Source organism: Lacerta agilis, chromosome 17 (genome assembly GCF_009819535.1).
Source record: "Lacerta agilis isolate rLacAgi1 chromosome 17, rLacAgi1.pri, whole genome shotgun sequence".
In the NCBI taxonomy this organism is placed as follows: Eukaryota; Metazoa; Chordata; class Lepidosauria; order Squamata; family Lacertidae; genus Lacerta; species Lacerta agilis.
In genome coordinates, this window is record NC_046328.1 from 153790 (window position 1) to 179195 (window position 25406).

Here is a 25406-nt window from a genome sequence, read left to right on the forward strand (position 1 = left end):
ATAATTGGCAATGATTGGAAACAAAAATAACATTTTCAGCAAACATTCATTTTTACTACGAAATTCGGCCTGAAATGGATAACTTCAAATTTGTCCAGATTTCTAAATCTCTTTTGATCTCGTTCCATATTTTTTCGTCATTAATCCTTGTATAGATTTAATTTTTTAAAGCCTGCTACTTGCCCAAACTGCTTGTATTGTTTCCAGTGCTTTCACTGCACTGTGTTCAGGCTATCAATTTATATTCTTCTCTCCCACCCTTATTCCTTTAAATCTCATCCTTTCTCTTATCATTTCAACAGGACCTCCAGGGACTGTAATAAATAAAAGCAGAGATAGCGGGCACCATTGTCTAGTCCTTTTTCAATTCTGATTTTCTCTGACACAACATTATTTACTATAGTCTTTGCTCTTTGCTCAAAATAAATTGCATTTAATCCATTCATAAAATTTCCTCCGACTTCCATCTATCAAAATTTTGCTTCATAAATACTCCAAGAAACATTATCAAAGGCCTTCTCTGCATCAATGAACATCAATATAGCTCTTGCATTAATTTTCTTATCCAGCCTTTCTAATATATCCACTAAATTTCTAATGTTACCATTCATATGTCTTCCAGGTAAAAAACCTGCTTGATCATTGTGGATATATTCTTTCAACACTCTTTTCAATCTTGTGGCCAATATATTTGCAAATATTTTGTAATCCACATTAATAAAGAAATTGGTCGATAATTTTTCACTTGAGTCCTATCTGTATCTGGTTTTGTTATCAGAGTTATGTAAGCATCCTTCCATGACTCTGGTGCCCTACTTCCCCTTAATATCTCATTGCCTACTTCCATCATCGGTTGAATCATCCAGTCCTTTAAAGTTTTATAGTATTTTGCTGTAAGTCCATCTGGTCCCGGGGCCATATGGTCTGTTGCTTCTTCTACTTCTTTTCTTATAATTGGGTGGTTGAGTATTATTTTTTTTGTCCTCTGGTAGTTTATGCAGTCTGTTTTCCCCCAAAAAACTGTTGTATTTTATCTCTATTCTGGTTGTCTTCTTTGTACAGCTGTTTGTAAAATTTTTGAAAACTTCTTCTGATCTCCTTTGGGTTCTCTATATTTTTGTCATCCACTATTATATTGGTAACTGTATTTTGCTTCTGTCTCTTTTTTAATTGCCAAGCCAGTAATTTACCACATTTGTTTGCAGATTCAAAAGTCTTTTGTCTCATTAATTTTATTTTCCATTCTATCTCCTGGTTTATCAGATTAGAATATTGTACCTGTAAGACCTCCATTCATAAAGTTTTGACCTACTTCCATCTTGACAAAATTTTCTTTCATAAAACTCCATGAAATATTATCAAAGGCCTTCTCCACGTCTATAAACATCAAAATAGCTCTTGTATTATTTCCTTTTCTAACCTTTCAAGTATATCCACTTAATTTCTAATATTTCCATTCATATGTCTCCCAGGCAAAAAGCCTGCTTGATCATTGTGGCCAGCACATTTGCAAATATTTTGTAAGCCACATTCAACAGGGAAATTGGTCAATAATTTTCATTTGTATCTGTATCTGGTTTTGGTATCAGAGTAATATATGCTTCTTTCATGACTCGGGTGCCTATCCTCCTCTTAGAATTTCATTGCATACTTCCTTCATTGGTTGAATCATCCAGTCCTTTAAGATTTTGTAGTATTTTGCCGTTAATCCATCCGGTCCTGGGGCCTTGCCCAACTGCATATGTTTTATCGCTTCTTCAATCTCTTTGATTGTAATCAGGTGGTAGAGATGCATACACAACATTTGAATGTCAATACCATCAACTTGGGTAGGTGGCCCCCTCAAATATTTTTATTGGGGAGGCTGAAGCGCCCTCAGCTCATAGGAGTTTGAAAACACATTGTCATTCCCTTTAGTCTAAGACCATCATGAATTCCAAGAGTGTCTCACAATCAGCTCTGCAAATTGCAATAACCAGAAGAATACAACAAAGAGGAGAAAGGGTGTTTTTTTCGGACGAAGGGGAGAGAAATCCCCCAACTTGGTTTTTTTGATGTGTGTGTGCATGTTTTTTACCACAATCTGTATGTTCATCAAAATCAAAATCTCTTTAGAGTTGTGTTTCGTAAGTCTGCTGCATTCATTTTAAACAGGTATCTAACAGATGGCAGGATGCTGCCAACTTAACACTGTTGATCCATTCATACATTATGCATCTTTTTTATGGGAATTTCAATTTGTTTGTTCCCAAGTGGGAAAATTCCATTATGCAGATGTAAGAAGCAAAAAAGAAAAGAGGAAAGAACAACAGAGATGGGGGGTGGGACCAAGGTAGTGTGTGTGTGTGTTGCCAGAAGGGGAGGAAGCAAGAAACAGATAAACTATCTGTGTTTATAACCTGAATTAAGGATGAGGAAGGGTGGTACAGCTATAGCATTTTATTTTTTTTACAGCTAAAGAGATTTTTTCAGTTGTTGATGGTGACTAGAAGATGCTTGCATAATATTAATGGGCCCTGAAGTCTGGTGGCTACTAGCTATTGGATATGGCCCCATCAGAACTAAAGAGTCCAAAATCCTGTTTTCAGTAATGGCAAAGCATATGCCTCTGGAAAGGCGACAAACAAGACATGCCAGGCAGGAAAGAACCTTCTATTTTATCAACAGTTATCCTGAAAGATACACTGCTTCGTATCTTGGAGATAAAGCATATGACAATCATATTCCCCCCCCCCCTGCATCAGCCCCTAACCGTTGCCGCCGAGCCCCGTGCTACAGGGGGGTGTATTCCTCCCCCTGTATCAGCCACTAACCGTTGCCGCCGAGCCCCTCAGCGGCCAATAGGGTTAGCTGGCAGGCGGAGCCTGCGCCTTTGAGCAGCTGCCTGCTTCCTGTCCTGTTTTGATGGGATCAGACAAGAAGACGATGGGGCTCCCATCGCGCAGAGCACATAGGTGCCCTCCTATTTGCTGGCTGCCCTCTCTTTGCTCCGCTCCGAGGCCCGAGCCGCTTGGAGTTTACATTGCTGCTCCGCCCACTTTTGCTTCTGGCTCCGCCCACCACTGATATGTGACTGTCCCCGGGGAAGGTGAGACTGCTGATCCCTTATTTTCAAATCCGAAACTGACAGCTATGCCCCCCCCCCGCGCCCAGCAAGTCTTTCAGACCTCATGGTCTCTTCTGCAAGGTCCAAAATAGAAATCATGAGGCCAGTGGAGGCTGGTCTGCCCCACCGTTTTCAGCCTGCCCTCAGCTCCCAGACCCACCTGCCTACTCACCCACCTGCCTACTTTGGCCAGTCTAGGGGGTGACACTCTATTGGCTTGCTCCTCCTTTCTCTCAGTATTGCTCCATTCAGCAAGGATGAGAGCAGGGGAGTTTTTAGCATATGTGCCACCGGGCTGCAAAGATCTGCCAGTGTCCCCAAATTTTGTTTAGCCCCCAAATTAACTTTTATTTTGCTTATGTCAGACACCACACTTACGCCTTATCTCTTGTGTACGAAAGAAGGGATGAAAAAGAAACAAACTTTTTTATTTGCTCATTTATTTACAATACAATTCCTGCCCTTGGCTCTGGCACCACCCACTCCTTTTCTTCTGCCCTACTAGTTCCAGTAGGCACCAGGTTGGGCAGAAGGGCCCCCTGCACCTGAAGCTGCCTTCCCACCCCACCCCGTCAATAGCAGTGCACAAACCATTCTGGATGGGGTCAGCTCTGTTTGCTCCATGTCTGCACACTAGTCAATTGTTTTATCACACAGGGGTCAACAGTGGTTAGAGAGAAGCATTTTGCTCCTCCCTAGTTTAGATCTGAATTTGAGCCTAAAAGCTCTGAGCAGCTGTAGGCAACCTGTTAGTCTCTCAATTTAATGCTCCACCTGCCCCATCCAGATAATAATACGTGCCTACCCCATAAATTTGTGGTTGTGTATCAATGTCCTTGATCTCTACAGCATAAGGATCTGTCTTCATCTGTGCATCTGTCTTCTTGATTTTTTGTCTTATTTTCACCCTCCATTGCTGTGGTCATGACTGCAGGCAGTTTGTGAAATTTCTACTGGCAATGGACAAATTTGTCAGTTTCAGGTTCTCTCACTTTTCCAATCTAACAGTGGCTTCCCCCATTTCCATATACAATTTTATTTTCGATTTATGTATTTTGCCGTCTATAAGACACCCCCATGTAAAGATGCCCCCCTATTTTGGGGGACTCAGATTTAAGAAAATGGGGGGACATGGCCCTGTGTATAAGACACCCCCTAATTTTTGACATGTAAAAAAATGGGTTTTTTGGAATATTTTATTAGTTGAATATAAGAACAACATATAATCAATACAAGCAGTCAAATACAGTTTTCCTAAACCTCCTCCCCCCAAAATAGCCCCAACTATGTCGAGGTAATTACATTAGTAATATAATCAAACAGTTGCTGGTTTAAAAATTATAAAAAAATATAAAATATTATTTTTTACAGATGCTCCCATGTGTCTTTGTTGTTGTTGTTTAGTCGTGTCCAATTCTTCATGACCCTATGGACCAGAGCACACCAGGCACTCCTGTCTTCCACTGCCTCCCACAGTTTGGTCAGACTCATGTTGGTAGCTTCGAAAACACTGTCCAACCATCTTGTCCTCTTCTCCTTGTGCCCTCAATCTTTCCCAACATCAGGGTCTTTTCCAGGGAGTCTTCTCTTCTCATGAGGTAGCCAAAGTATTGGAGCCACAGCTTCAGGATCTGTCTTCCAGTGAGCACTCGACCGATTTTCTTAAAAATGGATAGAATCATAGAGTTGGAAGAGACCACAAGGGCCATCCAGTCCAAACCACTGCCAAGCAGGAAACACCATCAAAGCATTCCTGACAGATGGCTGTCCAAGCCTCTGCTTAAAGACCTCCAAGAAGGAGACTCCTTGGCAGCAAATTCCACTGTCGAACAGCTCTTACTGTCAGGAAGTTCTTCCTAATGTTTAGGTGGAATCTTCTTTCTTGTAGTTTGAATCCATTGCTCCGTGTCCGCTTCTCTGGAGCAGCAGGAAAACAACCTTTCTCCCTCCTCTATATGACATCCTTTTATATATTTGAACATGGCTATCATATCACCCCTTAACCTTCTCTTCTCCAGGCTAAACATACCCAGCTCCCTAAGCCGTTCCTTATAAGGCATCGTTTCCAGGCCTTTGACCATTTTTGGTTGCCCTCCTCTGGACACCTTCCAGCTTGTCAGTATCCTTCTTGAACTGTGGTGCCCAGAACTGGACACAGTATTCCAGGTGAGGTCTGACCAGAGTGGAATAAAGTGGTACTATTACTTCCCTTGATCTAGATGCTATATTCCTATTGATGCAGCCCAGAATTGCATTGGCTTTTTTAGCTGCTGCATCACACTGTTGACTCATGTCAAGTTTGCGGTTTACCAAGACTCCTAGATCTTTTTCACTTGTACTGCTCTCAAGCCAGGGTGTCACCCATCCTGTATTTGTGCCTTTCATTTTATTTTATTTTTGCCCAAGTGTAGTACTTTACATTTCTCCCTGTTAAAATTCATCTTGTTTGCTGTGGCCCAGTTCTCTAATCTGCTAAGGTCATTTTGAAGTGTGATCCTGTCCTCTGGGGTATTAGCCACCCCTCCCAATTTGGTGCCATCTGCAAACCTGATCAGGGTGCCCCCAATCCCGTCATCCAAGTCATTGATAAAGATGTTGAATAAGACTGGGCCCAAGACAGAACCCTGTGGCACCCCACTAGTCACTTCTCTCCAGGATGAAGAGGAGCCATTGATGAGCACCCTTTGGGTTCGGTCAGTCAGCCAGTTACAAATCCACTGAATAGTAGCATTGTCAAGCCCACATTTTACCAGCTTCTTTACAAGAATATCATGGGGCACCTTGTCAAAGGCCTTGCTGAAATCAAGATAGGCTATATCCACAGCATTCCCTTCATCTACCAGGCTTGTAATTCTGTCAAAAAATGAGATCAGGTTAGTCTGGCATGACTTATTTTTCAGAAACCCATGCTGACTTTTAGTGATCACAGCATTCCTTTCTAGGTGCTCACAAACCATTTGTTTAATGATCTGCTAGAATCTTTCCTGGTATTGATGTCAGGCTGACTGGGCGGTAATTGTTTGGGTCTTCTCTTTCCCCCTTTTGGAAATAGGGACAGCAATTGCCCTCCTCCAGTCTGCTGGGACTTCGCCTGTTCTCCAGGAATTCTCAAAGATACTGCCAGTGGTTGTGAAATCACCTCTGCCAGTTCTTTTAATACTCTTGGATGTAGTTCATCTGGCCTTGGAGACTTGAATACATCTAAACTAGCCATGAATTCTTGTACTACCTCCTTACTTCAATCAATTATTATTGCATTAGCCATTATGGCCGTAGCACATAGTAAAAGACCAGGCAGTGGCCTGGCACGATTATACAAAGAATACAGCAGATACAGTTAAAACATTGGAAGTAAAATCGTGCTGGAAAATACAAATAAAATAAAAGCAATAGCAGGGCCATGACGACAGAGTCCATGTCAGGAAGATACATAATACTAAGGCTAACGGAAGTTAGCCAAAAAGGTGGTCCTGAGTTTCAGGGCCTGTAATATGTAGATGGCCACTCCACGTGAAATCAAGGGGTTGGCATCTGCCAGTAAGTATTTCATGAGGTCAACGTCCCTGGCGATAGTCAGCGGGATTAGAGGGAGAAGCCTAGGTCTTATTGAGGCATATAGTGGGCAGTAGAGGAAGAAGTGAATAAAGTCCTCTATCTTTCCCTTGTTGCATGGGCAGAGTCGAAGATCCAGAGGAGTATTGGAAAATACACCCTGTAAGAATGCTGTGGGAATGGCATGAAATCAAGCTAGTGCAAAGGCCCTTCTTAGCGTAGGATTTATCAGATCACTCAAGTAGTGGGCCAGAGATCTAACTGCCTTCACGCGAGGGAACCACGTGGAGAGTCTGGCCGCATTAGATAGTTCTTGATCAAGGGCAGCATCCCTAGCAAGAATCCAGTCGCGAATTTTGTCTTTGACCTCCTTACTTATTCTGGGCTTTGTTTCACCTGCTGAATCACCTGCTCAATATTCTCCAGGTCGGGCATTGTTTTCTTTTTTGGAGAAGACGGAGGCAAAGAAGGTATTGAGGAGTTCTGCCCTTTCTCTGTCCCCTGTTCGCATTTCACCATCTTCTCTAAGTGACCCCACTGTTTCCTTGTTCTTCCTTTTGCTTCGGACATACCCATAAAAGCCCTTTTTATTGCTTTTCACCTCTCTAGCAAGCCTGAGTTCATTCTGTGCTTTAGCTTTTCTGACTTTGCCTCTACACGTGCTGGCTATTTGTTTGAATTCCTCTCTGGTGGTTTCCCCCTTTTTCCATTATTTGTACATATCTCTTTTAAATCTTAACTCAGTTAAAAGTTCTTTAGATAGCCACCCTTCCATGTTTCTGTCTCACTGGTATTGCCTGAAGTTGTGCTTTTAATATCTCCCTTTTAACAAACTCCCAACCATCATGAGCTCCCTTTCCTTTTAGTATTACTGTCCATGGTATCTCAGCCAGTGTTCCCTAAGTTTTGTGAAGTCGGCTTTCTTAAAGTCTAGAATTTGAGTCTTAGTATGCTTGGCTGCTCCTTTCCGCTGTATAATAAACTCCAGAAGAGCACGATCACTCCCACATAATGATCCTGCCACTTCTACCCCACTAACCAGGTCATCACTGTTGGTTAGGACCAGATCTAAAATTGCTGATCCTCTTGTTGCTTCTCCCACTTTCTGGACAATGAAATTGTCTGCAAGGCCAGTGAGAATCTGTTCGACCTTGTGCTCTTGGCTACATGTTATTTTATGGTTTTCTTCTAATTCTTTTATTTCTTTGGAGATGAATATTTGATTTCCTTTTTTTGATTATACTCTTCTCACTGATTAATGTTCCTCTAATTACTGCTTTGAAGGTATCCCAAATTAAAGATGGGTTATATAATCCTGTATCATTGATCTTAAAAATTCTGGTATCTCTTTTTGTAACCATTCAAGAACCAGTTGATCTTGCAGTAGCCATGGGTCAAGTCTCCATACTGGGTTTCTTGGGTATCCTCTCAGCAGTTCAGCAATAAACATAGCATAGTCAGGGACATCTCCTGCTTTGATCTCTGAGGAGTGGATCCGATGAATCCATCCCTCTGATGTCAATAAATAATCAATTCTAGAGTAGTTTATATGGCGATTACTAAAGTGAGTATAGTCCCTTAAATCAGAGTTTGCCATTTGCCAGATACCATATAAATTGAATTTTTAAAGAATTTTATACAGAGGGGGTTTTGTTGATGGGGAGCCCCTATTGACCTTTTTTTCTGACCTGAACAATTTCTGTCAAAATATTCATTTAGGACTAAATTAAAATCTCCCCCCAGGATTGTTTGACCCTTCTTAAAATTTCCAGCTCCATCAGTGTTTTTTCCAAGAATTATTCCTGTTGGTTGGTTCATAAAGATTACCTACAGGTATAGTTAGCCATTGGTCCTGCAATATGCCCCTGATAAACAAGTAACGTCCATCAGGATCACAAAGGGTTTGTTTAAATTCTGGTTTATCCACAACCCATGTTGCTACCCCACGAGCCTTAGATGTTCCCTGAGAGGCAAACCACTGTTCCCCAGAGGAGGGGAGGAGAGACGTACTCATTGTAGCCCCCCTTCTCCTCTGGTGAGTCTCCTGGACCAGAATCAAGTCCGGTCTCCCTTTTCTTAATTCCTTCCAAACCCGTCTCCTTTTTATGGGTGACCCCAGTCCATTAACATTCCATGTGATTATTTTTAAAGTATCCATACTTGCTCCAGGATGATTAGTACATTATAGGAGCTCCTGGAAAACATTATATCTAAAAGGCAATTGTTGGCAACTTGCAATAGTTTAACAGCTGGATGGTGAACAAACCCCAAACCCCCCTCCCCCTTTCCCCTCCCACCTGCAACAAGAAAATTCCCTCCTACTGTTGGAAGCATTGTGGTATCCACAGAGTAGTAAATTCTACTCTTTCAGTAGTATTCACAATAGGGGATGACCAAAATCACCGCGTCCCCCCCTCCCAGGAACATTCTATGATAGTAAAGTTATAAAGCAAGCCATAAAGCCAAGACAAAACGATCTCACACAGAGCAGAAGCTATCTTGTGGGATTCTCTGTCCATTTTTTCTTCTGCATTGGATTTTTCTTTTCTTTAATTTTCTTCGCTGTTGTTGCCATTCAAAAGAGTCTTTTTCTGTCTCTTCCTCGGTGCTTTCCTCCACTCCTTCTGTTGTCATGTCTTCAATACGTACATCGAGCTGTTTCAATAATTTTTTAGCTTCTTTGTATTTTATCCCTGCATTGCGAAGTGATCACTGCAAGGTCCAGGAAAAAGGTCTTGGAAGATAGCTATAACAGAGTCCTCATGTTCTATTTTTTCCAGTTTTCTGAAACGTTGCATTAAATCATTTCTCACCGAGAATGTATTAAAGCAGACAATCAGATCTCTGGTGGGTTCCCTGTTTTTAGGTTTAGGTCTCAGGGCTCTGTGTATGCATTCTATATTTTCTGCACTGATTTTGCAAGTCAGAAAATAATTATTGAATCCATGGGAGGAAGGCTGCTTTTAGATCTGAGTCTCAAAAATTTTCAGGTAGGCCCCTGACCCTCAAGTTAAGTCTCCTTTCCCGATCTTGACAGTCTTCCAGTTGGATTCTAAGGGCTGCTTGCACATGTTTCAGAGACCTAATATATGTTTTATTTTTCAAGCTATTCCATTGCGCTGTGTTAGCTGTAGTTTTACATCATTCACCGTCTCAGTAAGTTAGCAATGTCTTCCCTCAGTGGGAGGAGGTGCTTTTGCCCCAGTCCTTGGGCCAATTCCTTCCTAATTAGGGCTACTAGGCCTTGTGCATTTTCAAGGCCTACTCAGTTTCCCTGCTTCTGCTTTTTCATGTTTGGGAGCTTTGGCAGCCATTTTTGGGCCCTGCTAGTGCTTGGGCCTGTGCCTGAGGGAGATTCATTTGAAGGTAGTGAAATCCCGAATCTACGGTCCCTTTTAGCCATCCAGGCTTGCTAAAGCTCATAGCCTAACAGGGGGAATTATTTTTTAAAATGCTTACTCGTCATTGTCTCGGTTTGTGCTGGTTATTGTTCTCAGGAAGGAGCTCAGCAGCGATTTAAGGCACCATCTTGGTTGATGATGTCACCATCCCTCCAACACTAGTCGTATACATGGAAAAATGCGGTAATTCAAAAGCTATCATAGTAATCACATACATTCCATGCACATTTCTCTCAATATAATGCATTTTTGTACACAATTTGCCTAGCTTATGCCATTTTTGGAAACAATTCCAACCCCCCAGTACATTGTTTTTGTACTGATTCACAAATTGGAAAAGAGTGAATTTCAAAGGAGAAACTATTGATTTAGGAAGTGTGGGTGTGATAAATTCAAATTTACCAAACAAATATCCTCCTCTATCCCTTCCTGCCCTCCTCTTGGAGCTGCAGACCATTTTTTGGATTGAGTAAACTGAGCAAGCAAAAGCCACAGCACCCTCTAACCCCCTCCACCCAAATAAATACGCATTATAGTTCTGAGACCTTCATTTTGGAGAGTAGCACAGAAAGTAAGAAAGAGAGGACAGAGGTAGATGGGATCACTATGGAGCAGTGCAGTGAGTTATATAGCTCACCCTCCCTCCCTCCCCGTTCCCTAATCTTGTGGTTTAAGAGTAACTGTTGTGCACAGTCTTAAAGCCTTTCTTGGATTGTATCACTAGATTGCAGGCATGAACCACCCCACCCACATAGCATTTTTAAAAAGCCAAACCAACACCACAGACATTCCCACACTTGAAAACTGGCCTCCTACTGAGATGCTTATTTTCTACATGCCTGGAGCTGCTTTTTATGTATGTTAAAAAAGTAAAACCTTTTAAAAAATCATTGTTGGAAGAAAGAAAGCAGCAGGAAGTACAATCACCAAAACATTGCTGGAAGAGAGTGAGGATGTTGAAGTTAATTCTCTCTTGTTCTGCCCAGTTTGGCTGACAGCAGCTGAAGAAACCACAGGCAGCCCCAGCAGCAAATTAACACTTGCAAAATGCTTCCTTTTGGGGTGGGTGTGTCTGCAAAGTGCAATTTGAGCTGTTTGGTAAAAAATCATTTGTGAACCCCACTTGTAAATCACTCGCATCTTTGCAAACTACATGCAATTTGCATATTTTGGCTAATTAATGAGCCCAGATTTACTGCAAAATTTGCCTTAAATAAAGTCAGGGGTTTGGCATGAGAAGCGGGCTCAGGCTTGCTGTGCAAAAGCAACAATTTCTCTTTGCCTTCCAACTATTGTTGCTGAGATGGGAAGGAATGGGATGGTAAGAAAAGCAGGTTTTCCGCTGTGAGATGCTTGGTACTCTTGTGTCTTAGCTAGAGCTGTGTTTCTGTGTGGCTGCGTGTGTGTGGAATCAGTGTCACCAGTCCTCAGAGGAACATAGCTGTAAGCAGGCAGAGTTATGGTGGGCTTCAAAATGTAGAAACACTCTTGGAGTGAAATATAAATAAATGTTGCTTAAGGGCAGAGGAAGAAAGCTAAGCTAGCTAAATGGTTTTCCTGCAGGGTGGGAGGTGATGCATTGACTGCTTCTCACTATGCATTTTGCAGCTGGAAGAGAGCACAGCCAGATGTGGAGAGGCTGAGAAGGCACAAAAGATGGTAGCTCTGGAGCTCGAGAACCTGCACCTTGAGCTGGAGACGGTCAGCAGGAACAAGAACTTGGTAGGAGTCCGCAATGAAAGTTGCTGTGGCCCATGGTTGTACATAATCTTTATTAATTTTCAAATATTAAAATTCAATGACAGCCACATTTTATCAATATCAAATTATAATTTCCATCCAAATATAGATCAACTGGATGTAGTTATACATTTTTAGTGACTTTCCGTGTGTTGGGTTTCGGAGTGCAAAATTCTTATTTCTTCCTGCTTCCAATATCTTGGTTAATCCTATTGCATTCAGTCCTGATCTTAGTCCCTTATCAACAGCTACTGATTTATGACCTCCATTCGTGTTGAGATATTTAAGAACAAAAAAACCACAAAAGAGTTGTTTCCTGTAAACTTCCCTTGTGATATGTTTTCCCCCTCATTTGTTTCTTCATTGTTCTAATCCTGTCTTACATGGCATCTCTGCTCCGCTTTTCCAATCTTTCTTTCTACTGTTGAAATTCAAGCTATGTCATTACGCCATCTTTGTTGTTTATGTAAGGGAGTAAATCTGAGAGTAACTGGCATCCGCCATAGCTACCAGGCAAGTTCCAGTTCTCCTTCTCCTCAAAATCTTATCTCTAACGATCTGGTGTCCGCCCAGAGATGGAGCAAGGTGGGTGCGGCCCGCCCCCGGGTGTCATCTGGGGGGGGGGGTATGACAAAATCCTGGCCATGCCAGATCGCACCTCCCCGGCGATGTCCTCCCCTCCCCGTGGAAATAATGACACTGACACATCGTATAATTTTAATGGGCGAAAAGGCCACAACTTTATTGGTTTGGATGTTAAGCAGTATTGGATTAGGCATTGGACCCTATCCGACCCCAACCCGTGCATTGGAAATCCAGTGAAGGGTAACCTTCAGAAAGGAGCCCAGTGATGCGTATCGACTGCAACTTCCCCTGTGATCACTGTTAGGGGCATGCCTTAGGCCCTCACCTCCTTAGGCTTCGGACAGGGCCATGTCCCCGGAATCATTTAATGGAATACCCTTCGAAATGAGGGGAAGATGATGGTGCTACCTCCCCTCCTCCCCTCTATAGAGATTTTCCAATGCCTAACCACCAATCAAGCCTAAGAGCTTGCCACCAATACCCTCACGCCCGCAACCAATTCCTAATACCCTCAATTATATCTGCCAACCAAATATTGTTTCCCGCTTTCAAAAGATGCATGCCACCTTCCGGAATAAGGATGCCTCACTGCGTTTTATGTCCTGGTGACGGATCACCTGACCCTTCAGCCCTATCTGCTTGTGTGCTACTGCGGAGTCCAATAGCCTCCTTGCTTTGTTTAGAGCGTTGTAGCAATGCCCATCACGCCATTGTGCGCCTCTGAAGCAGCGAAGACCACAAAAGCGTCAGGCCTGGGAAAACTGTCAGCAGTTTGTTAAAATCCTTAAAAATCTTCAACTTCAAATTAACGGATTTTTCAGTAGGCCAAGTCATTCTCCCAGAGCTGTATGAGCAAAGCGTCAGGGGGAACCAGCAAGGCGGCCTTGGCTTTTATGGCTGGCAGCAGCTCGTCCCAGTGCATTCTCCTCCTAGTGACCCAGGACACTTTAATTTTTTTTGCTAAAGGCCGAGACTGCAACCAAGACCAGATTTGATCACCTGCACACAGGCCCAGTGAACTATGCTTTGGCCGGCATAACCACACCTGCAGTATAGATGGTTATCTGAAATAAAGGAAGGACAACACCACGGTCAGGAGGGATGCAGTCTGACTACCGGGAGGCTCGCACATACCCTTTGTAGGCATCAGGCTTCCACCGCCCTAAACTCTTTAAACCTTTCGGCTGACAACCCCAAATGTACATCGGTGGCCGGCACCAATTCTAAAGGAATGGGCAGCAAACTCATCGGGTCGGAATCCACTTATGGCGATGGCCTTGCGCATAATGCATGTGAACTGGGGTGTGTGAGGCGGGTGCTGTTCTGATGAATTAGTAGTGGACCGAGACTGGCTGGCCTTAAGTCAAGGAATTGCCTGGTGTCCTTTACCGGGTAGGGTCCCCTATGTCCAGTTGCCAAAGGGCAAATAATAGCTCCCTTCCCCCTTTGGTTTGTTTTGGAGTGGCGAATATGTACGAGCATGTGCGATCGGGTCAAAGTAACATCCCCTCGGGTGACAGTGTTGAGACGGCCCTCACCGACCTGAGCGCCCAAAAGTAGGCTATGGAGTAGGCAGCCGAGAAGAGCCGGGTCTCGAATTTTGACCAGCAAATGCTCCTTAGCTATTTATTAATTTGGCATAAAAGGTTGAATGTTATAGGCCTCCTATTATCAATGGTGGGAGGCTGTAGCCTACGCCAACCCTCAAGCGCTCTTCGAACCAGAAAATCTGCACAGGGATCCATGGAATAAGCTGCCTTGCAGAAAAATGATATTGCTGCTGAGTGGATATTTAGGGTCTTTGCTGCTCGACCCAACTCTCTTAAGTGCATCAAGTATCCTAAGACTTCTTGCCTAGTGGGGGGGGGACCTCGGACCTGACCTCGGTGGATCTGTGCCTAAATTCAGTAAAATCAGACCATGTTCTTTTATAGGAACTATGTGTGGAGGGGGCCACCATCGCCAATATTCCCTTTAGGATTTCTCGCTCCCAAGGCTCCACAGGTGTTCGGGGAATGGCTCTGGTGATTGCTGTGCCTCCGGAGCTAACAAGCAGAAGCGATCCATCTGGAAACAAGATAGAGGGTCCGCGATATCATTATTAATGCCGGGTACAAATTTTGCTGAGAAATGAATGTTTAATTTGAAACACAACAGCACGAAGGAGCGGAGCAAGGTTGACACCCTTGGGGAGTGTGATGATTGTCTTGACAGGACACTGACTACTGCTTGGTTGTCCGTTTGAAAGCATACTCAGTGATTTCTGAAGTCGTCAGCCCACAAGTGTACAGCGACTACTATCGGGAAAAATTCTAAAAAGGTTAGATCGTGAGTTATGGCTGTGCCCTGCCAGCTGGCTGGCCAATGACAGGCACACCATCTGCCCCTAAAATAAACACCGAAACCTAATGAGCCCACAGCATCAGACTGGACCTGGAAGTCCGCAGCCTCAAGTTATTCTGCCAAAGTGAAATGCGGTTGAACTTGTCCAAAAACTTTAGCCACACTTCGAGGTCGGCCCTGACATCTTTTGATAAGCGCACCCTGTGCTAGCCTCATGCAGAATGGGCGCCCTGGAGACACCACCCGGCAAGCAAAGTTCAGATGCCCCAATAGGGACTGGATCTGCTTGAGTGTAACCTTTTTTTGGGGGGGGGAAGCTGACGTATGAGATGTTTGTGTGATCGTGTCCAGTTAAATGCCTAAATAGGTTATGGTTGCCACTGGCCCCTCAGTCTTGTCTGCTGCTAGCGGGACACCGAGTTCCTTGGCCAACGATGCAAAAGCCCCTAAAATATAAGCACAGTCGGGACTGTTTGTGCTGGCCACAAAAAGAAAATCACCGAGGTAATGTGTCGCCCCGTCTAATCCCGTTTTGAAACGGAGGGCCCAGTCCAGAAATGTACTGAACGCCTCAAATGCTGCACAGGCTACAGAACAGCCATTGGCATGGCTTTATCGATGAAGTATGCCCCCTCGAATCTAAAGCCCAGCCACCGGAAGTCCTGTGGATGGACTGGCAAAAGGCGAAAAGCGGACTCAATGTCACACTTTGCCATTAAAGCCTGTTTGCTGAACTTTCAAATTAATTTTACTGCTTGATCAAAGGTGGCGTACTTCACCGAACAAAGTTCCTGCTGATCTACCATTCGGGTGTGAGAGGTTGTGGATTAATCAGAACTCTTCTGGGTACGATCCCCAATGGGGAAATGTGATGCTCTGGTATGGGATGTGTGTGAAAGGGGCCAGCCACCCTGCCTGCCAAAATTTCTTTACTAATTTTCTTCCTGGCAATATCTGGTCTTTCCTTCACCGACTTTTGATTGGGTGGGTCACCTGAAGTGGGCGGATGTACAACCCAGATTCTGAAGCCTGAAGAGAACCCCTCCCATATATTGCTGCTGTCTTGTTGGGGTAATTATCTAGTAATAACTTCAAAGGGATGTGTTTTACGGGTGTGTAGGCCAGACAAAGTGACGTATTAGAACCAATTTGCTGCTGCTCCCTGGGAAGGTCCAGGGGAACTTCTGGGTCCCTGGTGAGAATTCCCCCTGCCACCCCGAAAGGACTGCCTACCTTTGAAGCAGGACGTTGCTGGGTGGTGCCCCAAGCACTTCTCACACTCATGCATGTACTTACAATTAGGCCTCTGGCACAGGCCTTTGTTGTATTCCCAACATACTCTGCGGCGTGGGTCCTTGTTTCGAATTTGCCAGATTTCACTAAATCCGGCTGTTTTTTTCACAACGTAAGGCCCACATGCTCACTCCAATAATGTTGATCCCTCTGATCTCAACGTGTTGTTGGCATGAGGGAAGCATTTCTCTGGAAATCCTCATCGTAATTTAACGCTGCGGTTTACCCCGCTAGCGCATAGGCCCTCCGCACATCGGCTATATATGCCACTAAATGCATAGCTCTCTTGGGGTAAGCTGCAGCCACCACTCCCATAAAGACCTGGTAACCATCCAACCAATTCTCAAAAGTACGCTCAGCACGGGGTGTCTTGTATCTACGTCTGCCATAGCTTCGCTTCTCACATTTCCCCATAAGTTTAGCGGGCAGTAAGAGGGTGAATATATCGATATAGTCCCCGTTTAAGATCTTTGCCCGCTTCCTCTTTGACAATTGAGTACCAAGGATAATATCAGTGGACAAGTTGGTGGGAGACTTAACCTCCCCCACCAATGCTCCCCCCTTACATTCCAGTGTTCCATTGAAGGACTTCCGATGGGAATTAGCCCTGTGTGAACCCATAACGGTAGCCCTGATTGGTCCTCCCCGATCCCCCAATATGTTCCATGGGGTTTCGCTGTCTGATTCTGAAAAGGATGTACCTGTTTTGTCCTTGGTATCAGTTGGTCTACTCCTTTTGCTCTTCTTTCCAGTCTGTGTTTTGGACTTCCTCTTTCCCCCCTGCTCTTTGTCGCCCACTGGGTCCTGCCCGGTCCTTGTCAGCTGTTCTGACACATCCTCATCCGTGGATGTATCGGAACCCGCGACCTTGGTAGGAGCCCTCAATTGATCCAGAGAAACCTGCAAAATGATTTTGAAATCTAGAAGAGACTGTGAAGACCTGAGGTGAGAATCTGAAGAGCGAGAGCAGCTACCGGAAGGTTGAGAATTGGGAGTGTCAGACTGATGTCTGTGAACGCTTCCGTGGGCTCTCAACCTGGTGACGTCCCAGCTGAGAGTTAGAGAATAGCAATGCAGAGGTGCTTGGGATCTCCCCACTGCTGGGAGCTGAATCAGGTATACACTCCTGGGTATCCCCGTCCGACCCATTGACCAGAGGACCCATCTGCCAACAAAAAGTTTGGACAACTGAGAAAAACTGGGACAATGCTTGAGGGTTATTAATAACACTTGGACCCCTCCCCCCATTCTGCCCTTGAGCCCTGTTGGCAGTGGAACGAATTGGGGGAGGAACCGAAGAGGCAGCCCGCTGACTGTGTTTTGAAGCCATTTGTATACCTCTGAACTGCAGATCACAGAAAAGGAGGTACTTGAGTTGGTCAATCAGTTAAATTGTGTTTTATTATACCTAATTACTTGATTATGATCAACCAAGTTAATTGTATTCGTGTTGTAATTAATTCCAATCCACCTGTAATTAATTATAATTAATTGTGATCGCTTAACAAACAGAGGTAATTAAGTTGGTCAATTAGCTAAATTGCATTAAATATACCTAATTACTTGATTATGATTAACCAAATTAATTGTATTTATATTGTTATTTGATTTACCTGTAATTAATTGTAATTAATTGTAATTAATAAATTAATTATTGTGATCAATTAATTAATTGTATTTAATTGTGACTACCCCCAATGTGGGCCCCCTGCGGGCCAGAAGATGGGCACTCTACACTAGAGTGTCTGGCAATAATAAATTGAGTTTAATGAATTTAGTTGTAATTAATTAATCAATTAATTAATCATAAATGTTTAATTGATCTGTAAAATCAATAATCGTATTCAATTATTTCTAGTAGTGTTTAATTATAATTAATTGATTAATTGTATTCTGTTAACTTTAATTGTATTCTATTATGATTAATTAACTAATCAATTGTAACCAATTAAATCAATAGCAGTTCGCTGTAATTAATTCTTCTGTAAAGGCTCCAAGGTTTGCAAACCCACAATTAATTCCCCACAGGAACATCAAATATAAGGACAGCTAGAAAGCAATTCTGAATTACGCCTCTAGATGGCGACGGTAACAAAGAAACAATGTAAAGAACCCAAGTAGTCACCCACAAAATGGCCACCACAGCTGGCACTCGTGGCCACACCCAAGATGGCACCGGAAACAAAGAAACAATGCAGGGATCTCAGTGACCACTCTCAAAATGGCCACTACGGCCAGCGCACGTGGCCACACTCAAGATGGCAGCAAAAACAAAGCAAAAATGATGCACAGGCAACACAAAGAAACACAAGCTGTTGACAGGATTCCCAATGGAGAGGATGACAGAATTACCGCAATGGGGCAGACGACTAAGCCCTGCCTGTGCTCTGTGGGTCCTGACTATGGGGCTAGGAAACCCTAGCTGACCTGTATCGGAGGAGGTGATCCACCACCTAAAGCCCGTTTAGCCCTGATTATGCCGCCTCCCCCGTCGGGTGTTAAGCCCCAGGATAACAAAGGATGGAAAGTAAAAAGGATGAACACATTCCCATGCTCTCTGGCAATCCCCCTTAGCTCTATGGGGCCTGTGCATGTTACTGATCACCTCTGGCGATCTGAGCGTGCGCTAAAGCCTTATCTTCCACTGAAGAGCTCTGGCGGGCTGGAATCGCTTCTAGCAGTCCCCCAGGGGCAGGAGCAAAATGAAGTGGGTTCCTTTTCCCCGGGGCGGCAAAGAGGACCGGCGCGCGGATCCCTGGCTCCCAAGCCAGCCGGCGGGGAGCTATGGTGAAGCACACTCTTTAACCCGCAGAGCCTGAAACCTGCCTGCCTCCCGGTGTGCAAAATAAGCTAGAGGGTGGCAGGAAAAGGCAGCAAGGGCTGCTAAAATGCTCTGGCACACGTAGAGAGCCGAGACACAGGGGCTGGCGCTGCGGCCGAAATGGCCAAAACTGAGCGGCCACGTAGCACGCGTCCCAAAAGCACTTCCAGCAAAACAAAATTGATAAATTCCAGCTCTTGGTGCAACAAAAACAAGAGAATGAAGAAACAAAGGAAAGCCTGCTTGGCCGCTGGGCCAGATCACCCCCCCCCGGCCTGGCCACTGAGCCAGATCGCACCGCCTGGTAGTGGATTGCGCCCCCCATCTGGGCGCAATCGCCCCACCCCCTGGGTCGGGAGTTGCACGGTGCGGTGCGCCATTACCCCACGCTCCTGGCTGGAGGAGGCGGGCAGGCAGGGGAGAGGACGGGAAGGAAGTAGGCGAGCAAACAACGGAGGGGGGTGGGAATGGGTGCCACACACCCCATCCCGTCCCTCCCTATGGGCACTGTGCTCCCTGTCCCGTCCCTCCCTATGGGCACTGCGCTCCCCGTCCTCACCCTCCCTATGGGCGGTTTGCACTATCCCAGGTGCCGGAGAGATTCCTCCGCCACTGGTCCCGCCAGAGCTACTTTAAATTAGATGCTTTAAATCATTTCAGTGTTCTCACACAGTTCTATTTTCATTTTTTCCATAGATATAATTCCGTTCTCTTTTCTCTTTTTGCTTTTTATCATTTGTCATCGTTTAGGAGGAGGCAAGTCATTTATATAGCAAATATAATATTTTTAAAGAGGGTAAAGACTCCCCTCTCCCCTGACATACCATATTATTCAACGACGGAAATCTTTCTGGTTTGAAAGGTTGCAAGCCAGTAGCTGATTCTCTTGGCAGTTTGTAATCTTGTCCCCTTCATCCTGCACACGTCTGTAAATTAGAGCCAATTTCATCCTAATATACAGAAGAACCTCTGCTCTTAATGGCTGTGCCAGGGGGTTACCGATATGAGAAGCGCTTTTCCACTCAGCGTCTCCTGCCTCTTGGGTTCCATACCAGAGTGAGAGCCAGTTATCAAGACAACCTGCGGCTGAAGCTCACTCCCCATGGGCCCTGGGGGGAGCTTGCAAGAACAATTAATCCAAAATCATCCTTGTTTTCCTCCTCAAATGATCCATTTAAGGCAGGAAGTACCAGAAGTTGTTGTGCTGTGGCCCAAGGATTCAGTTGTAAGCTCTTCAGGGGCCGACCCAAACAAACAAGCAAGGCACCCTCATGCACCAGCACAGGGCAAAGGCCACTTGGAATTTCTCTTGTGTGGAGTGAGTTGAAATGAATGACAGTTGTGTAATGGCATGATAGCCATCAATCGGAGGGTGTCTCTGAACATGTGCAGAGTCCCCTCATCTCTGGATAAGCAACCATCCCTCTATACCTAGGGTTGCATGGCATAGGCCATGCCCTAAGAGAAAGGACAAGGTGGTGCCTTTCCCATTTCCATGCTCGAATCCTTCTAGATTGGCAGCTGGGTCTTACTTCAAGAGTAAGTAACCATACTGGAGGGTGGAAGCCAGCTCAGGAGAAACAGGGGGTGGGGGTGGGGGCTGCTGCTGCCTCCAGGATCAGGCACCTGAGGCAGCTGCCTAACTTTCCTAATAGAAAGACAGCATCTTGTGCCTTTCAGGGAGGTTTGAGGCCCAGAGACAAGGTAAAGTCTCATCTGTTTGTGCTGTTGGCTCCATAGGACGCACCGGACCATAGGGCGCACCTCATTTTTAGAGGAGGAAACAAGGGAAAAAATATTTTTCTGGTTTTCCTCCTCTAAAAGCCCTGGGTTTGTGTGTGTGTGTGTGTGTTTTTTTGAGGACTAGCTAAAAGTTTTGCAGCTGTTTTTGCAAAGGCAAAAGGCCTTTTTAAAAAAAGGATCAGCTAAAGGTTTTGCAGCTTTTTTTTGCAAAGGGGGAAAAGCAAAGCTCCTTTTGCAAAGGGGAAAAAGCAAAGAGGAAAAGCCCCATTTTTATGGGGTTTAACTCACATTTCTGAAAAATCTTAAGGGAGCTGTTTCTACTGTTTCCAGTCAGATAATCTAATCAGCCAGTCACATGTCCTGGGGAAACAAACAACCTCCCTCTGCAGCACATTCAACAAAGGAGGGCGTGGCAAGAGGGCGGGGCTGAAAGGGAGCCGGGACTCTTATCTCTCTCCCGATCTCTTGCTGATCAGCTGCTGAGCGGGGTCCTTTCAACACTCCCTTTTTCTTTGTAAAATAAAAAGCACAATCTGCTTTTGGCCCCTGGACAATTCAGCTCCAGGGACCACCATTCGCTCCATAAGACGCACAGATATTTCCCTTACTTTTTAGGAGGAAAAAAGTGCGTCTTATGGAGCGAAAAATACGGTAATTAATCTAGATAAGTGTTAGTCAATTAAATTTGTATGGGCTACAGTTTAAGAAGGATGTTGACAAGTAGGAAGGAGACCCCAAAGGTCATTAACCCAACCCCCTGCAATGCAGGAATTGCAACTAAATAATTCCTGAGAGATTACCATCCAACCTCTGCTTAAAAACCTCAAATGTTGAAGGAAAACACACCACCTTCTGAGGAAGTCCATCTACTGATGAACAGCTCTTACTATCAGAAAATTCTGCCTAATTTTTGGTCAAAATATCCATTCTTGTCATTTGAATCCATTGGTTTGGGTCCTCTTCTCTGGAGCAACAGAAAACCTTAGAATCTTAGAATTATAGAGCTGAACGGACCCTGTGGGTTATCCCCCTGCAATGCATGACAGACAACCATCCAACTGCTGCTTAAAAACATCCAATGAAGGAGATACCTTTCCACTGTTGAACAGCTCTTGCCATCAGAATGTTCTTCTGTCACAATCTCATTAGTTGTTGCTTGGTTTGGGTTCTACCCTCCAGAGAAAGAGAAAACAAGCTTGTTCCCTCTTCCATCCCTTTCGATATTTGAAGACAGCTATCATATCGCCTCCCAGTCTCCTCTTTACCAGGCTAGACATACCCAGTTCCTTCAAGTGTTCCTGGCTTGGTTTCCAGACCCTTGATCATCTTGGTTGGCACACGTTCCAGCTTGTCAATATTCTTCTTAAATTGTGGTGCCCAGAATTGGCATTATACCTCTGTTGGTGCAGCATAGAACCACATTGCCTTTTTTTTTTTTTGCTGCAGCCTCACACTATTGCACCCCGGGTTTTTATTTTTCTGTTCTGCTACAGGTTGATGAGCAGTTATACCAGCTCCAGCATGAAAAAGCTGATCTCCTCAAGCGTATTGATGAAGACCAGGAGGATCTGAATGAACTGATGACCAAGCACAAGGCCTTAATTGCTCAGGTATAGCAGGGGGGCGGGTGGAGAGGGAGGTCCACTCTTCAGAGTCGTCTTGCCTTATTTGGGGTGCTTGGACCAGAAGCCCTGATTGTCGTCTATAGGTGGCACAATTTAGCTTTCCAGTTTTGTAAGGCTTGGAGCCCCGACTGGCTTCATTCCCTCCACCTACTTTTGCTAGTCAGCACCCACAGAATCATAAAACTGCAGAGTTAGGTGGGACCCTGTGGGTCATCTAGTTTAACCCCCAGCAATGCAGGAATCTGAAGTAAAGCATCTGTGGCAGATGACCATCCAACTTCTGATTAAACATCTCCAAGGAAGGAGAATCCACCACCTCCTGTTCCACTGTTGAACAGCTCTTACTGTCACTCTGTTAGCTGTTATTCCATTTCTATCCCATCAGTTTCTCCAAATTGCTCAAGGTGGCACACAGTTTTCCTCTTTCCTAACTCTTTCCTAACTCAGTGAGGTAGGTTAGGCTGAGAAGCAATGACTGGCCTAAGGCCACCCAGTGAGCTTCATGGCTAAGTGAGGATTACAATTTCAGCCTCCCAGGTCCTAGTCTGATGCTCTGGCTACTGTGCCACTAATTCAACCACCAGCTGATTCAACCAAAATGATTCCAGTAGTCTATTTTCCCTTAGGGAGCTCCTCCCTTTCCATGGATACCATCTCAGCACCTCCTGTAAAGGTTTGCAAGGTTGGCAGGATCCAGAAGGCAATTCCCAGCATGCACACCCCTGCCTTGTCTGATTGTCTTCTGAGGCTCTTCCTTTTTGCAGTCTGCAACAGATATCACCCAGATCCAAGAGCTGCAGACCCAGTTGGAGGAGATGAAGAAGGAAAAGCATGGCCTGAAAGAGAAAGTGAGTCCTCCCCCTCCTTCCCAGTACAAATGCAGAACTTAACTCTTCTAATGCTAAAGAATCTAAGGGTGAGGACATCCTGAGAGCCCTGACGCTGGATCAGAGGGATGCTCTTCCTGGCCCAGCATCTGGAAGCAGCAACTCTTTCCTGTTGTTTATGCCAAGTGACTGGTCTTATGAGGCATGTGTTTGCTTCTGCATGTCAACATTCTAGATAGCTCTGGTGGCTGATTTCCACTGATAGACTTCTCCTGAGTACATTTGTCTAATTTTCTTGTACTGCTAAGAAAGTGGTAGCCAGAGCCAACACTTGAACTGGAGGACATCCAATGAAGCTGAATGTTGAAAGATTCAGGACAGATAAAACAAGAAATCACTTCTTCATGCAGCACGTGGTTAGACAAATTCATGGAAGATAAGGCTCTCAATAATTGCTAGCCACCATGGCTCTGCTCTGCCTCCATGGTCAGAGGCAGCAGGAGGGGAGAGGGCTCTTGTGCTCAGGTCCTGTTTTAGAGCTTCCCACTGAGGCATCTGACTGTGAGAACAAGAGGTTGGATGGGCCATTGCCCTGATCCAGCAGGCTCTTCTTGTGTTCATTCCCAAAGCCTCTTCTAGGAAGGTGCAGCAAATCAGGACCCTGGACAGCATCAGGTGGGCTCAGCTCATGGAAGGGCAGGCCATCATTTGAGCTCAGGACCAGAGTTATGGAGGTCCCTGGCAGAGCTTTCCCTTCTAGTGACTCTGCCCCTGCCCCACATAAGCTGTCTGCTGTTTTTAAAGGGTCCTTAGTCAATTCTACAGGAGCACAAAGCTGCATGGCTGTGGAGCAGCAGAAGCCATCTCCGAGGCTGGTGGGAGAGCCACACGCTCAGGCCAGAGCCCTGTAGAATGGGGTGCTGAGAGATCTACCCCAAGTGGGTGACTTGCGAGCCATCGGGATCAGAGTCTGCCTTGTGGCAATGTTGGAGGCATGGCTCTGATTATCTTTTCTGTTAGAACTTAAGGAGGACCCCACTGGATCAATGATCAATGGTCCCTCTAGCCCAGCCTCCAGCTTCTCACAGAGGTGAAACAGGGACTTAGGGGAGTCCCAACAGCAGAAAATGAAGGTGACAGTCCCCTGTTGGCTAGCCCTCAGCCTTTTTTGTCTGTGCCCCCCACAAGAGGTCCAAGGGCAGCAACACGACAATGGGCCTTTTGTGACTCCCTGCTTGTGGAATGCTCTCCCCAAGGAAGCTTGCCTGGCACCTTCATTATACATCTTTAGGCACCAGAAGAAACGTTCCTCTTCAACCAGGCCTTTGGCTAACTGAACAATCCATGGCCTTTTGAACTGTGTGTGTGTGTGGGGGGGGTTATTGTTCATGTTTGTTACTATGTTATGTATTTTTGTGTTTTCATATTGTAAACTGCCCTGTGATCCTTGGGTGAAGGACAGTACAAAAATTTAATACATCATCATCATCATCATCATTTAATACTAAGAGGTACAGTGCCTCTGTAGGTGGAGGTTCTGCTTTAGCTGTTGCAGACAATATGTCTAATCCCATTGTGAAATCTTCTACCCAAGAAGCCATCCCCATTGTGGCAGAGTTGCTGGTGACCCACAGTAGCACAAAGTATTTATTTTTGTCAGTGCTGAATCCTATGGTGAGTGAGTCAGAATACATTGACTTCTGGGTGCTTGGTGGAAGTTGTGTTAATTGGACTGCAAGGTAAGAAACGGGAAAGCATGAGGGTTAGCATCAAACCTGGCTGAATTCTTCTTCAAATGTGTAAGTTGAGCAATTCCACCTGCATCCAATGGGTTGCTGTTGATTATGGCATTGCTGTGTTTTATCCCTTAGAGGTGGATTTGTATTCTTTCTATTGATTTCACTGTTGTGGCTTTTAAGAGGCCCCTCAGAATATAAATTGTGGAAATTAAATAAAATGGCAGGAATTGAGTTAAATGATCTCTTGTCTGGAAACAGCTGCAGGTGTCCCAGGCCCGGTTGTCTACTTGGAGCAAGCAATGGTGGAGAGGTCCATCGTCAGCCGCCAGGAGGCCCTGATTTGTGACCTGGAGAACAAGATGGAGTTCCAGAGTGTGCAGATCAAGCGCTTTGAGGTTTGGGTTGTTTTGCCCTTGGCAGCCTGGGGAGGAGGTTGATCAAGACCCCCAGAGAACAAACCACAGGGCTATAGTTCAGGGGCAGAGCCACTGCCTTGCATGCAGAACGTCCCAGGTTCAATCCCCAAGGGAGGGCTTGAAGAGACCCATGCCTGAAACCAGGGAGAGCCATTGCTGCCAGTCAGTGCAGACAACACTGAGCTAGATGGACCATTGGTCCAATGGCAACTCCT

General features: G+C 45.0%; 1 protein-coding gene across 1 annotated transcript in view; it reads left to right on the top strand.

The window, feature by feature from the left end:
* The window catches only part of MYO18B (myosin XVIIIB), a 235905-nt gene that overhangs the window by 149515 nt on the left and 60984 nt on the right, over positions 1-25406 (top strand). Inside the window, exons 31-34 of the mRNA XM_033174542.1 lie at positions 11661-11781; positions 22078-22194; positions 22974-23057; positions 25034-25170. Coding sequence (XP_033030433.1) covers positions 11661-11781; positions 22078-22194; positions 22974-23057; positions 25034-25114 — 403 coding nt within the window. The 3' untranslated portion in view covers positions 25115-25170. The remainder of the gene's footprint in view (positions 1-11660; positions 11782-22077; positions 22195-22973; positions 23058-25033; positions 25171-25406) is intronic.